This window comes from Carassius auratus, unplaced genomic scaffold (genome assembly GCF_003368295.1).
Source record: "Carassius auratus strain Wakin unplaced genomic scaffold, ASM336829v1 scaf_tig00216099, whole genome shotgun sequence".
Taxonomy (NCBI): domain Eukaryota; kingdom Metazoa; phylum Chordata; class Actinopteri; order Cypriniformes; family Cyprinidae; genus Carassius; species Carassius auratus.
The window spans coordinates 180,833-197,166 of record NW_020528408.1 but is presented as its reverse complement, the minus strand read 5'-3'; the positions used below and the strand labels follow the sequence as shown (position 1 = coordinate 197,166).

The 16,334-nt window shown below is 37.7% G+C and overlaps 1 protein-coding gene across 1 annotated transcript; it reads right to left on the bottom strand.

Moving 5' to 3' along the window:
- Positions 1-286: 286 nt before the first annotated feature.
- LOC113097056 (frizzled-10-B-like) lies at positions 287-3,701 on the bottom strand. Its single transcript, XM_026262284.1, has one exon. The coding sequence runs from the start codon at positions 2,760-2,762 to the stop codon at positions 1,020-1,022; it is 1,743 nt and encodes a 580-aa protein (XP_026118069.1). The 5' UTR covers positions 2,763-3,701; the 3' UTR covers positions 287-1,019.
- Between the last annotated feature and the right edge of the window lie 12,633 nt (positions 3,702-16,334).

Below are 16,334 nucleotides of genomic sequence, written 5' to 3'. Positions count from 1 at the left end.
TTGTTTTTTTCCCCTCCATACAATATAAGTCTAGGTTCAATATTGCTGTGAACCCCACTGACTGCCATTGTATGAACTTCTTTTGTGTTCCATAGAAAAAAGAAAGTCATACATGTTTGGAACTTCATAAGCGTGAGTAAATAAGTACTTGATAAGCCCTTTACTGTAGGTTTTGAGTTTTTGGTAAGGTATTGCCTATAAGAAATATTAATGGTGACACACCTTTTGCTTCATTGGAGAAACACTTTTCAAACTCAATGCAAATAATAAAAGCATTTGCTTTTCATTTCAGAGATTTAAAACTAAATTCTTTTATTTATTCTTATAAAATATGAACCTTTAGAAATATACACAAATGAATGTAGGACATTAAAAAGAGCTTGGTATAACAAAACAGACCAGAGGGCATGAACTGACTGTACAAAACAACTCAAATAACAAGTTTCTCTCTTTGTGTTGGCAATATTTAGTGCTTAAAGATTTACTTTGTTCCATGAAAAGGCCTAAAAATAGGCAGTTCATTCTCTGCCGAGGCCTTATTGAGCAGCTGCACTCCAATGTCAATGCAGTTGTGTATGACACGGCCTTCATTTCCATAGAAAAGCCACACGACTACGCCATGGAGGAGCCGCTTTTCCCCGAGCCATTCACACCCATTGTTTGTTGAGTCCTTTCATTGTCTTTAATCACAGCCCTACAGTATCAGAGTCCCTTTCTCTCTGTCACTAAGGGAAACAACTATTGCACATGACATGATACAGGCATCCCAATGACAGTAATAGGGTCTCGCTCCCGTTTTCTTTGTTTCACAAAACTGTCCCCAAAGTATGCAAAGTTTCAGATGTAGTACAAGCACCAAGAACTAAAAAAACCTGTTGGGGACGTTGCATCTGAAATTTGCCTACAATAAATACGGTCATGGTTGTGTCCTTTGCTGGCTTGTCTCTTTGTAAAGCAGTTCGTTAAAGTCCAGCATTTACTTAATTTCTTGGCCGTTTGTATGTGTATAGAGGCCCAGCTCATACACAGGTCGCAGGAGGACCGGCCGGTTCATACTTGGCTTTATGTCCTTTCAGTGCAGGATGAGGCTTGAGGTAAGGTCCACTTCCTGTGAAAACACATGCAGCCTTCCTCCTAGTCTTCTTTTTAAGTTTGCGGCTGAAAACATTTTGCCACGACTGTAGCGTTTTAGAGGTCCAGATCCACATGCCACTGGTGATGCCCACCACCAGCAACATAAAAATCTTAACCATGAAGATCTCCATAGCCGGGATGGAGCTCTTCATCACACACTCCTCGCCGCTCTTACTGTCCTCAGTGCACTTCTGCTCTCCTGCTAGAATTTTCCAATAATCCATGTTGAGACGCTCGTAAAAATAGCAGGCGATGACGCAAGTGGCGGGGACCGTGTAGAGCACAGAGAAGACACCGATCCGAACCATCAGCTTCTCCAGCTTATCCGTATTCTCTCCTTCGGTCTTCATGACCTTACGGATGTGAAAGAGCGCCACAAACCCTGAGAGCAGAAAGGAAGTGCCAATAATGAGGTAGCAAGAGAGGGGAATAAGAACAAAACCCGTCAAGGCTTTGACATCCATGCTGCCCACATAGCAGACCCCTGTGAGCTCATCTCCCGCTACCTTCCTCATAACCAGGATCATGATGGTCTTAATAGCTGGTATGGCCCATGCCGCTAGATGGAAGTAGCTGCTGTTGGCTTCGATGGCCTCATGACCCCATTTTTTCCCAGCTGCGAGGAACCATGTGAGAGTCAGAATAACCCACCACAGGGAACTGGCCATTCCGAAGTAATAAAGAATGAGGAAGACTATAGTGCAGCCAGTGCTTTCCAAGCCTTCCTGGATAATGTACTGAACGCCACCATCACGGTCACAGGCCACATTTTCCACCCCCACGAAAAGTCTTATAAGAAAGCCCACAGAGTAGACACAATAAGACATAGACAAGAAGATAATGGGTCGCTCGGGGTACTTGAAGCGCTGTGGATCGATGAGGAAGGTGAGGACGGTAAAGGCACTGGAGATGAAGCACAGGATGGACCAGATGGCAATCCACACCATGGAGAAGCGCTTGTCACCCTTGCTCCAGTACACATCAACATTGGAGTAACACTTGGGAGCACAGGACTCGCTCTTCTGAACATAATGAAACTTTCCAGGATTGCTGCATGTCGTCTTACCGACCCTTTCCTTTATTGGCAGTTCTTGGCTGTTACCTGGCCGAGGGGGTCGGGAGTCTGGTGGCTGTGTGTGGGAGCCTTTTGGGGGCTCGTCGGTGCCATTGTTGGGTGCCTCCATACAGAGATAATTGGGGTCGTTTTTATTTGGCAGTCTGGAACAGTCTAGTGACTTAGGCCAGTGGAAGTTAAACTGCTCCATGATTGGAGAACACTTCTGCCTTGCCTGCTCACACATTACGCGGCACGCTGGGATGGGTGTGGATACCTGCTCCGTGCACATGGGAGCGTAGAGCGAGCACAAGAAAAACTTCAGATGACTGTGGCAGCCGAACTCAATCAGCGGAGCAAACTCGTGCAGCTTTATGGCTGCCTCACTTTGATCTTCATGTCCCATTAAGTTCGGCATAACTGTCAAGTTGTAGCCAATGTCCTTACAGAGTGGAATGGCGATCTCTTGGCATCTTCCTTCACCTGGCCGGTCTGGGTCGATGGAGCTGATAGCAGAACAAAACCCGACAATGCACAGCAGCACAAGGCTGAGTCCAAAAGTGGCAGCAAACATTGTCTTTTAATATAAATTCACGTAACAGGGATCGTCTTTAAAAAAAAAAGCTCTGTATTTTTTACTAGAAAAGTTGCTTCATTATCACTCTTTATAATTTTATTCGGTTTACTAAAAAAATAATTGTATCCCAGAAAATTGAGCAAGGTGAGGATGAATTTGTTTTCCTTTGCGAATTAATGGAACTGAGTCAGTAACTCAGACTCCAAACAACCAGTCCAGTTCAAAAGTAAGATTTTTTGGAAATATAAGTATTAGAAAGCCTTCATCATAGAGAGGTTTCACAGAGTTTATGTTCAATTCCCAGTCCACAAATTATAATTCCTTCTTCTGAAACTCTTTTGGTCTTCTCCTGTGAGATAATGTTGACGTTCCGTTTCCCTCAAGAAACTACACTTACTTTTCAACTCGCTCTCGCGTTATTTTCCACATTCTTCCTCCGCAAAGTCTATCCAAACTAAACAAACTGAAGGCACGGCGTCGTTTTATCGCAGTCATCTGAAAATGAATGAATGAATCCGCTCGATAAACGTGAGAATATTCACTTCAGCTCGTGTCACACTCCGCTGCTCCGTCAAGAGTTGCTCGCTGCCTCGCGCGCGGTCTGTGTCTGAGCTCCTCTGCCACCGTCCTGAACCAACCTGCCAAAAGATCCGCCTTCAAAGACAGCTGCTTTACATAAGAAAGCCCAAACTGACACACTGATTATCCTTAAACCGTGCGGAACTGGCTGTGTAGACCTCAAATCCTCGTCACCATTTTACCACAAGATCACAGTAAATTACTCACTGGCCATTTGTTGTTGTTTTCTCCCCCCCGACGAAATCCCTCTGATGATTTACGATACACTTTTCGGCGCAAGTCAGCGAGAAATCTCTCGCCGAACGCGACCAAAAGGATTCCGTGGCTTTCCACTCGAGATGTGTCCCTTTTCTCTCCACAACTGACGATTTTCACGCTCCGACCACTGGGAAGAGAGTGTGGAGAGAAAGGAGAGTTTTATTCCTTGAAATTCCCCTAGCTTTTTAATGCTGACTAAATTAAGAACTGATGGCTAAAGTATGTTTTTTCTCTCACCACACGCATCTGAATGACAAAAAGTGAAACCATGTGGCTTTTGAGATGTTATTAATAAAAGATGCGAAATGTCAGTTTATGATCAAAATGTGCCACATTCTCTTTCTTCAAGACAATTTCCAAAGATATTGTTTATGTTTATATATATGCAGCCTTTGTAGTAACCTATATTATATCCTGTTCAGTTATGACTTTCCCTCTGAAGTTCCTAGGAGTTTATTTTAGAATGGTGTTTTTCAGTTTATGAGTAAAAAGTAACATGCTGCAACATTATGTAAATTTTTGTATCCTTTTTTTTAAACATAAATTCCTATGCAAGTATAAATTGATGTACAAAGACAAAAGTGTTTCATTAAGCATATATTCAACATCCTTGCCTGCACCTTAAATGTAAAAAAAAAAAAAAAAAAAAAAAAACTATTTTCAAAATTCACATTTCCGTTATGACTGTAATTTATGTTCGAACAAAATTAAAGTCTCTTACAGGAATGTTAACCACAGACCTCATTTTACTCATAAATCAAAAAAGACTACTGACATGTTTAGTGTTCCTGGGCCCTTGACTGCCTCTTTCATATAAACATGATTTTTTTTAAATGCATTATATAAGTTACAAAGTCATTTTGCAGTGGTTCACTTGTACACTTGAACAATTCACTCCAATGCTTAAATAACAAAGACTACGTTGTGGCAGAAATCACATTAATTCAGACGTTTTGTACACAACACTGAGTGCTTTTATAAATCTGCTGCAGTTTCAATTCTTTAAATGAATATGTAAAATTCTGTCCTCAACATACAATCGTAGAACAAGTGGCCTTGTAAGCAGATGTGGGTGTGTAATGAATTCTTAACTTATGCTATGGCAGTTTCCATTCTTCACCCTCTGCTCTCAATCGTAAATACTTGCAAAAGTACTAGATGAAAATGCCTTAAGGATGAATTCTAAGACAAAGAGCTTTTCAGTCTTGTATTAGTGGATTCATCTACGACTCATACAGGTGCTAAGGGCTGGCAAGCCAAGGCCTTGTCTTACCTCTCCTCTAGGGCAGCTATGCACTCTCATAGCACATTGCATGCATTAAAGTATTGGTATTATGGAGTTGACATGTCAGAGTTCTACAGTCACTGTGTAAGCATGGATGAGGGTTAATGCTCTGTTGGGTATTTTAGTAACGTAAAACACTCAACAGAGTTGATATAAAAGAAGTGTAGTTCATGTTAAAGCAACATCAGCTCAAAAAGATGTTGAAAATTGTCTTTGCTTGAGCTAGCTGTTGTTGGTATTCTCATGTGGCAGCCATAAAGAAGGGACAGAGGGCCTCATGGAGCAAGAGATACCAGATACCACAGTGCTCTATCATGTTACCCAGTAAAACCATGAGTTATCTGTGCAACACATGATGACCGTGGTTTTCAGGAGATGTTTGTCAGAACACTCTAAAAGCTTTTTTATGACAGCTTGTAAAGCACTTTTCAACGTATTTGAAAAAACGAAACTAAGCCAGTCCTACTTTGAGTTGTGTGAGACAGCTTACAAGACTGAGATAGTCTCAGTCACTTTAATCACTATTGATATTCCTTAGAGACATTAACAAACTCAATATAATGCAATTGAAGCCACGCTGAGCACTACTTGGTATGCAAATTGGTCATCTTGGTCAGTAATTTGAATCAAATTCGTTCAAATGATTCTTGAAATTTGGTATTGCAGTATTATAAATAGCTAATCTTTTTCCTCATTTGCAAGTTGTTTTGGTTAAATCAGCACATTTTGCAACCTGATAACTCAGAAAACACATCTTTATGTGATTTTGTGATAGTTTTTGTATCATTTGGATGTCAAGATGTAAACAGACAGTCTGTCAAACAGGTTTTGTTTAAAAAGTTTATGACATTCACCTGGTATTCTTCAGCTTAAACAGCAGAGTATTGCACTCCACTGTAAAAATCCACCTTAAGCTTAAAATGCTGTCTCAATTTTTTTAATATGGTAAATTATTTTGATGAGTTCAAGTTATGGAAAAACATACTTTGCTATGACATATCATAACTAAGGTCATGAGTTTGATCAGGGGAATGCACAAACAAATAAAATGCAAACCATGAACTGCAATATACGCTGGTTTGAAAAAAGTGCCTGCCTAAAAAAAAAACTCCCTTAAACCAGCCAACAGACCAGTTTGACAATTCTAGAAGACCAATAAACACCAGTAAACCAGGTTTGGCCAGTTTATTAAAAGGATTTTTCATTCATAAATGCCTGTTTGACATGCCGTTTAACCCCGGTGTTGTTAATAATGATGATCACATGTACATACATATCATAATTCCTCTTTGCTTTGATATGTAAACATCTTTTCAATGCTTTTGCTATTAGTGAAGCCTTTCAGGATGTGTAACATATCAGAGCACTGTATGAAGCACAGAGTCGGCCTCATTAACTCACTGATTGATGCTGCTAAAACAAACAAATAATAGAAAGACAGAATTTTAACGGGATACCCGTGCCGTTGCGCATTCAGCCGTCCGACTTGCTCCCAGTTTATTTTACACGTTTCTGTTCCGTGATTGTTTTGCAGTCCATGAGGATATCGCTTTGAAGAATGGCAGAAGAACAGAGTGGAGAATCATGACCATTCAATCTTTATCATCAGTAGCCTTGGCAGCTCCTACATTCCCTTTCATGTTTTGTGTTTGTTTATTTCAGCGTCTAGCATCCACCACCCTCACCGTTTCATACGCAGTCCGTTCTACAGTTATCCTTTATATCCACCCACCCACACACACAAACACACACATGCATGAACTTTATCTCTTCCAAAGCACAGCAGCAGCAGCAGCTCGCTGGGATCCATCTTGGTGGAAATCAGAAAGTGTGAGATAATTCTGTAACTAATAAAGAGAAGGGAGGCCCTTTGATGGCTCAGACTGAAAAGATATTTCATGTTTTTTGTGTGAGGGATTGGGGAGATGTGTGATTCTATGGAGCCTGTGCGCTCCCCTGCTGTTCCTCTCTGCCTAGAAGCTGGCCCCCCTCTGGCTAATGTTATGGAGAAAGGAAGGCATTTTAGGGCTGCCTCCCCCCTCTCTCAGCCCCCCTTTTTTCTTTTGTTCCCCTTTGAAGAATGACTTTAGACATTTTATTTACATATTTAACCATGGATGAAAGAAAAGAGGGTTGCGAGAAAGAAAGCTCCCCGGGCTCTAGTGGGAATTTTGATAAGTTTAAATGAATGGAAATCTTATTAGCTTTTTTTTTCTAAGAGTCAAAGCTTATGTTTTTGGTGACGTTTTACATGCCAAGAATGTGGTACAACAGGAGAGGCCTACATCTGAGACGAGGTGGATGCAGAGGTCGTCCCCAATCACCTCATCCTCCTCAACAAAACGCCTTTTTTTCATCACTGATCCTCCTACAGTCGTCAGCTGCAAAAGTCAAAGTGAATCTTTGCACACTTCAAACCGTGTGTTGGGGGGAAAAAGCAAGTATCAGCTTGAATTCATACAGCTTATTTTTATATTGCAGTATGTGTGTGGTTTGAAGAGTTGTAGCTGCTGGTGGATTTAAGCCCTGAAGGCCATGTTGGTTACAGATACAGGAGGACCACAGTCTTAATCTTCTTACCATGTCTCTGTTCTCCTCTCAAACGATATTGTACTTTGAATCAGGCTGCATACTTGTGTTATCAAGTAGATTTGTATAAAGATTATATATTTCTTTAGACTTTTTATCTTTTTTTAGACTTTCTAATGATCAAAGAATCCTAAAAATATCACAGCTTTCAACAATATTAAGTTAATAATAAATATCAAAAATTTGAAAAATATGAATATAATATGAAGATACTGAAGATGTAATGGCTGCTATACATACATACATACATACATACATACATACATACATATATATATATATATATATATATATATATATATATATATATATATATATATATATATATATATACACATATACATATATATATATATATATATATATATATATATATATATATATATATATATATATATATATATATACAGGTGCTGGTCATATAATTAGAATATAATCAAAAAGTTGTTTCCAATTAAAAAAATAAAAAAAGTTATTCCAATAAAACATTTTTTATTTCTTTTAATTTTGATGATTATAACTGACAACTAAGGAAAATCCCAAATTCAGTATCTCAGAAATTTAGAATATTTCTTAAGACCAATACAAAGAAAGGATTTTTAGAAATCTTTGCCAACTGAAAAGTATAACATGAAAAGTATGAGCATGTACATCACTCAATACTCAGTTGGGGCTCCTTTTGCCTGAATTACTGCAGCAATGCGGCGTGGTATAGAGCGATCAGTCTGTGGCACTGTTCATGTGTTATGAGAGCCCAGGTTACTCTGATTGTGGCCTTCAGCTCTTCTGCATTGTTGGGTCTGGCTTATCATATCTTCCTCTTCACAATACCCCATAGATTTTCCATGGGGTTAAAAGGATAGTTCACCCAAATAGCAAAATTATGTCATTAATAACTTACCCTCATGTCGTTCCAAACCCGTAATAAGACCTCAGTTTATCTTCGGAACACAGTTTAAGATATTTTAGATTTAGTCCGAGAGCTCTCAGTCCCTCCACTGAAGCTGTGTGAACGGTATACTGTCCATGTCCAGAAAGGTAAGAAAAACATCTTCAAAGTAGTCCATGTGACATCAGAGGGTCAGTTAGAATTTTTTGAAGCATCGAAAATACATTTTGGTCCAAAAATAGCAAAAACTACAACTTTATTCAGCATTGTCTTCTCTTTCGTGTCTGTTGTGAGAGAGTTCAAAACAAAGCAGTTTGTGATATCCGGTTTGCGAACGAATCATTCAATGTAACCGGATCTTTTTGAACCAGTTCACCAAATGGAACTGAATCGTTTTAAACGGTTCGCATCTCCAGTACGGATTAATCCACAAATGACTTAAGCTGTTAACTTTTTTAATGTGGCTGACACTCCTTCTGAGTTCAAACAAACCAATATCCCTGAGTAATTCATGTACTCAAACAGTACACTGAATGATCTGCTGTGAAGAAAGAACTTAAGATGAACAAAAAAAAAACAATTAAATCTGCATCTCCATAAAGTTGGTCAGCGGCAGGAAGCATGAAGTGCTCTAAAACTTCTTACGGCTCCGTTGACCTTGAACCTCAGGACCAACATCAGCAGATGACATGGCACCCCAAACCATCACTGACTGTGGAAAGTTTACACTGGACCTCAAGCAATATGGTTTGTGTGCCTCTCCTCTCTACCTCCAGACTCTGGGACCAGTGTTAATTTTGACACAAAATTTTAATTTAGTTTTAGTCTTAGTCTTTTGACTATAATTCTTTTTAGTTTTAGTCAAGTTTTAGTCATCTGATTTGTTTTAATTTTAGTCTTATTTTAGTCGACTAAAATTGCTTGGTATTTTAGTCGACTAAAATAAGACTAAAATCAATAACAGATTTACTAGACAATTTTTTACAGCTGGTATAGGAAACAAACATAACCAAAATATATAAAACACAAATTCAACTTTATTTCAACACAACTGTGTCTTTATTTCAATTCAAAAGCTTTTATGCAGCAACAAACACTGTCATGATAATGTAAACAATAACTAGCTGCCAATTGACCATCAATAAAAGAAAAATAAAGTTAGGTCCAGGACCTTAAAGCTTACAGCTGAGCTGAACAATAAGTGCATACATTTAAAGTAAATTGGGTGGATAAAAAAAGTAACAAGATTTTATAAGGTATTCATTTGTCTAGCAATATTGTATGTTTTAAATACTACGATATTGCTAGATTAGTATGTATAATGATAGGATGTGAACATTCACGTTTCACATGACTAATATAGAAATATTTGTGATATTGTCAACAAGTAGAACATTATAAAATATACTAAACATTAGTATTAATCAAATGTATGTATCATAATATTACGTATTAGTATTGTGCTCTCATCTAACTTGAAGGGGCTATTTTACATTACTTTTCAGTTCGTAATATTTAATGCTATAATATCTACGCACTGCAGTCTTCCAATTTTGCTTAACTCAATAAACAAAAGAACATCGTTGTGAAATTACATTTGAGAAAATGTCCGGGTGGCTCGTCTGTAAATGTCTTTTCAAATTGGTTGTGTTCTTGCCACAAATGAGCGCTCCGCGTGCTTTACACTTTGTTTTGTTTTGTTCGTCGTCAAACGTGAAGTGAGCTGTGGACATTTTGTCGCTCTTTTAGACATCACCTCTTCGAATGCCGTCTTCCCGGGAGCTCATTTAAAAACTGAAAACCTTCGCTTCACGTCTCAATAAGTCAGGCTCGGATTGGTTCTCTTCTCTCATGCAGTCTCACCTGTTCCATTTTGCCGGTTCTTTTGCTCATTCTTCGCCATCTCTCCCGTCTGCTGATTTGATTTTCAGCACAGTCTATTTTCGTCTCGTCCTTTATTTGTTGACGATAATGTCAATCAATTTAGTCATAGTTTTAGTCTCCATCAGTGCCTTCTATTTTAGTTTTCGTTTCGTTTTCGTCCGCAAAAATATATTCATGACGAAAATAATGACGAAAATATTTAGTCAACGAAATTAACACTGTCTGGGACCCTGATTAAATGCAAAATTTACTTTCATCAGAGAACATAACTTTGGACAACTCAGCAGCAGTCCAGTCCTTTTTGTCTTTAGACGCTTCTGACGCTGTCAGTTGTTCAAGAGTGGCTTGACACAAGGAATGCAGCTGAAACCCATGTCTTGCATACGTCTTCTTGTAGTGGTTCTTGAAGCACCGAATCTAGCTGCAGTCCACTCTTTGTGAATCTCCCCCACATTTTTGAATGGGTTTTGTTTCACAATCCTCTCCAGGGTACGGTTATCCGTATTGCTTGTACACTTATTTCTATCACATCTTTTCCTTCCCTTTGCCTCTTTATTAATGTGTTTGGACACAGAGCTCTGTGAATAGCCAGCCTCTTTTGCAATGACCTTTTGTGTCTTGCCCTCCTTGTGCAAGGTATCAATGGTCGTCTTTTGGACAACTTACAAGTCAGCAGTCTTCCCCATGGTTGTGTACAGAACTAGACTGAGAGACCATTTAAAGGCCGTTAATATTAATTTAATATTAATAGTTAATTAGCTGATTAGCGTGTGGCACCAGGTGTCTTCAATATTGAACCTTTTCACAATATTCTATATTTTCTGAGATACTGAATTTGGGATTTTCCTTAGTTGTCAGTTATAATCATCAAAATTAAAAGAAATAAACATTTGAAATATATCAGTCTGTGTGTAATGAACTAATATAATATACAAGTTTCACTTTTTGAATGGAATTAGTGCAAAAAATCTACTTTTTGATGATATTTTTATTATATGACCAGCACATATACATATATATATATATATATATATATATATATATATATATATATATATATATATATATATATATATATATATATAAAGAAAGAAAGAAAGAAAGAAAGAAAACATTTATTTTGAACTGTAATAATATTTACAAATCAAAAAACCACAATAAGACCATAGACTTTTAAATGAATGTATATATGTAATTTTATTATATAGTCTTATATCAAACATACTGTGCAATGAATTTATTAAAGAAGAGCCTGCTATTAATATTCTGTGTCTATAGTCTCTACCCACAAGTATTACATTTAAGTCAGATATCTCTGTGATTGCGCAAGCATGTGCAAAATTCTTTCATTCTTGACTGACCAGCAAAGGATGAAAGTTATCCAGCGGTGCAGACATGTCTGTCTGAGTAAGAATTCAGAATCACAGAGTACAAATTTAATCCCCTCATTGCATAGATCCCTCTAATTTTCAAAATGCAAAAGGCTGTTTAAAAACTTGCTTCACTTCTCTAAAGGGTCAGATGATTTGAGGAAAGGCTTGTGAGCTCATCGATTAATAATTTAAGTGCTTGACTACTTCAAAGCCTGCTGTGTTTTATGCACATATGGTTTTAATGGTTCAATAACATATAATTTATTAATACATCTTAATGTGTCCCTTTATATATCAGATACATAATTATCTAGGCTCACATAAAAAAAAAAAAAAAAAAAAACATGAATAGATTTTCAATTGTTGTAAGAATTAGCACTGACAGCTGAAAAGCATTGCATAAAATAAAAAACTTCAAAAAGTAAATTCCGAATTGTAAACAGTTTTTTTTCCCTTGAGAGACACCACAATAAACATTCATTGGCCATTAACAGATTTGGCTTAGTTTATTTTAATTTATGACACATATAATCCACATTATAAGCGTATTAATCATAACCCAAAACTGGATCACATCAGAGATAATCAATAAACAAAGGCCTCTGAAACAACATCAAAACATTGCAGTTCTTGCGGTTGGGTTGATTTGTGGGCTTGATGGAGAGCTCTGATGTGTGTCGTAAACACGGATGACTTCATGTGTCGTCTTAGTAATAGAAGTGTCAGAAACTCACTTTGAGAGCCCGTCTTCAGAGCCGCTCTTCACTCTGACCTCATTCAGCTTTCAAGTGGCCATCTTTTAACTGAACTTGAAACCCCAGACAGGCAAGCCAAACACTGAAATGACATCTTTCACAACCCCAATGCTTGTGAAATGATTTGTCTGTCATTTAATTGCAAATGTGCTTATTAAAGATTAAACCTTTAAATGTGGGTTAGTATATATGTGAGAATCATGGCATTAAATGCAAAGGCATTAAATCATCCACACTGAAACTGTCTCATGTGAAGTAACACTGCAATAAATCAGCATAACTTGAATCCTTCTTCAATATTTAGATTTTAGAACAGTATTTAAGTTTGCAAAGTACTTTTGACGTAATGAAGTGACTGAAAAGTACCCAGAGTTCTTGTTGGGGCACTTGAGTGTCAGTCACTAATCAGGAGGGACTCAATGTTTCTTGCTCTTGCCCTCTTTCTGTCGTCTAATCTGTCTCTGTCTGAGTGGACAGGATGGAGTCAGTAGTACTGGGGGTTAAGAATGAGGAGGGGTGACGGAAAGAGAGAGGGATGGAAAAAAGAGGATATGGGGACACCCCACTGGTTTTGGCTCAGGAGGAACCATTCACACAGAAAGCCTTCTTGGGTTATTCCCACAGTACTCTCTTACTGAGAAGACGCACACACAGACACACACTCCAGTCAAATTAGATTAGAGTCCTCTTCTTTCTCCCTATACTTAAATACTGGCCCTTTCATTGCAATCGACCCCTGACTTGCCTCTCAGATAATCCAGATCTTCTAACACCAACACCTATAGACAAAGACTATATTAATTACTTTGTAGACACAAAAGGAAATTATTTTTATAATTATTATTTTTTACTATGTGATTGCAAAGGTGTTCTGGGTTTTGTTAAAGGTTGGCACACACTACACAACTTTTAAAATCTGAACAGATTTTAAAGCTCTGGGCATCACTGGTGACTTTGTTAATGGTTTCTGAGAAAAACTGGGCATCATACATTAAACAACTGAAGATCACACACTACTTCCAAGTCGTTCCGAATACAAAAAACTCATGCAGATACATGCACTTTGTTGCTAGGAGACACATGACAAATGAAAAGTATAAGGCATATTTAAAATGTTTTTTTTTTCTTTCTTCCAACTGGATGGAATCAAAATCTGAAGTAAAAAAAAAATCACAGTCTGTGGCCATCATCCACTATGTGATTTTCTGTGAAATCTGTCATGTCCAATTGTTCAAAATCTGTAGACTGGCTCTGTACCTCTATGTACATCGCTCTGTCTTTGCATGCCAAATAAAATCAATAATAAAATAAATGTCATGTTTCATGTTTTTTTTTGTTGTTGTTGTTGTTTACATAAAAATACATATTACATTATTTCATGATTAAATATCTTATCTCATTGTTAGGAATCGTATGGCATTACATGTGTTAATAAACTAAAATATGGAACACAAGAGATATTTTTAAGAATGTTGGTAATGTTTTGTTGACCATTCATTTTCCATCATGCAGACAAACAAAACAAAATACGGAACAAAAAACTATGATATATTTTTTTAAAAAGTTTCATGTTCTTTTATGTTCCAAAGAAGAAAGTGAGTACATGATGACAGAATAAAAAAAATTGTGGGAACTATTTTATGATCAGAAAGGACAGCTGTTTTTATTTCTCAAAAGTGATTGAATGAACTAGTGAAAAAAATTCACTGAAATGAAAAAAGTAAAACTAAAATTCAGGCAAAGGTCTTGAGCAGTGTGTGTGTGTGTGTTTAAGGAGAGGGGTGTCAGTGAGAATCTGTCCAGCTGTTCATTGTGTCAACCTGTTACTTCCCTTGAGAAAGAAAGTGAGGCGACTGTGTGTGTGTATGAGAGAATCTGCGAGCAATCTCTTTATTACTGCCATCACCACACTTTGTCTCTCATTCTTCATCCTATTCAGCCATGAAACCTCTCACTAATGCATTTACAACTGGGTGTTTGCAGTGGGCCTCAGTAAAGATTAATGTACATGCTCCCGAGAGAAAGCGAGAGCGTCTACGCATGTTTTGACTAACAAAAGCCGAAGGCTGATCCTAAACATCATGTCATAGCCTTTAGAATAAAGCATCCAGAAAGCAGTGCCTGTAAGGGAGCGATTCCCAAACTAGCACTATGTTTAATTGCCCAGGTCCGTAGAAGCCTCTGAATGCAGGGAGCTGTGAAAAGACCAGTGAATTATGACTATCTCAACAAAGTCTGTGGCTGTTTCATCCCACAGACCTGTGAACCGACTGCCTTTAAAGTCTGATGAAAGAGAGAGCATGAGTGAGTGAAAAGATAGATTAAAAAGAAGTCCTTTCCCCTAAGCTTCGAGCGCTAAGCAGCTTTCATTTATTCTCTTATGTCCTAAGTAAGACGTTCTGTACTATTACTAAAGGCATTCTGGGAAACTTTCAGTGGAGGACTCAAACTTCACTGGGGTTTGTAGCACTTACGCATAAACAAATTTAATCGCTGGCTTCAAGGAGAGTTTTAGCTTGGTTAAAATATCTAATAGGACTCTTCAGTCGACTTAATTTGATGATTTAGAGCCGTCTCGATCCATCTGAGGAAATTACAAATAGAAAGGGCACTTTTGGAGGGGTTTATTTTTGGGCCTGAGTATGAGAGACAGAGGGAGGGAAGAGAGAGATGATGAAAGAGAGAGCGCGAGAGAGCTTTGGAAAAGGAAAATCCTCCAGAAAACTTTCCTCTTCATTCATTATAGTGCATGGAAGCCAATTCATGCGGCAGCAAATTGAGATCAAAGTCAAATTAAAGCTGACTTGTTCAAAGGCAGATAAAACTAAGCGAGCCTGCAGCGAAATTTTCTCCACTGATTTCTTCCTCCTTCACTTTCTCCTTCGTTCTAGCGCTTCCCTTTTCCCGTGATCCTTAGGACTTCTAAGAGACAGAGGCTTTAAGAAGTCCTGCAGCAGAGTGCTGACATGACTGAACAAACACAACAAAACCCCTAAAAGTTCAGCCAAGACAAGCGCCACAATAATACTCATAAACTCATAAAAATGAACGACACACAATAAACTCGAGAAAAGCTATTATAAACTATTTTGAACTGTGGCTGAGCTTGGTTCTAAAGCCTAATAGGCAACATTATGAAGCAATATCGGTTCTCCAAGGTTTCCAAAAAAAGGTAATTTTACTTTAAATGTAGCCAAATTTTAAAACTGGATCATATCTATTTTTCAAATGGAATGCAATCTCATAAAAATATAAAACCAATGCAAACTCTAATGTACCATAATGGAAGGGTACCAAAAAAGTGGTACAGTACAGTTTGCTCTTTTGGTACCATTTACAACCACTGACAATGGAAATGGACATAATTGTGTACCTTACCATACTGAACCATACCACTCTTTTGCAAAGAGTCGGCCAAGCTTGGAAAATTATATTTGTCCCGATATCCTAAAGATAAACACGTGAAAGCATCTCTTTTATGTTTAACTACAAACTAAATTCTTATACATCTTTTATTCTTTTTAACCTGTAACCTTCACAACTTTCTTGAATTCAGCATTTAGCTGCTCATCGATGCACCTTTGAGAGCACAGTATTTGTTAACCGTTAAAGACCACAACAAACTTGCTTTCTGAAAGTCTTCAAAAAGTCAGCCATTTCAACTTATGATTTTGTGCTTTAGTATGTCATAAGCATCAGAAACTCATCACAGAACAGCGGTCTGTGTATAAACAGCTAGGGAGACTTGAGAAAAGAAACAAATGCAATGACAAAGAAACAACTCAGTTTTATTGTAAATTGCTTCACCCGTCAATCACATTAAACAGTTAAACTCCATTAATAAGAATCTGCAGAACAAACCAATCTGAATGGTTGTTCAGGCTTTAGCTAATATATGAAATATTGTGCAATAGAAAATGTGCTCAAAAATATTATGATAGGCTAAACTATACATAC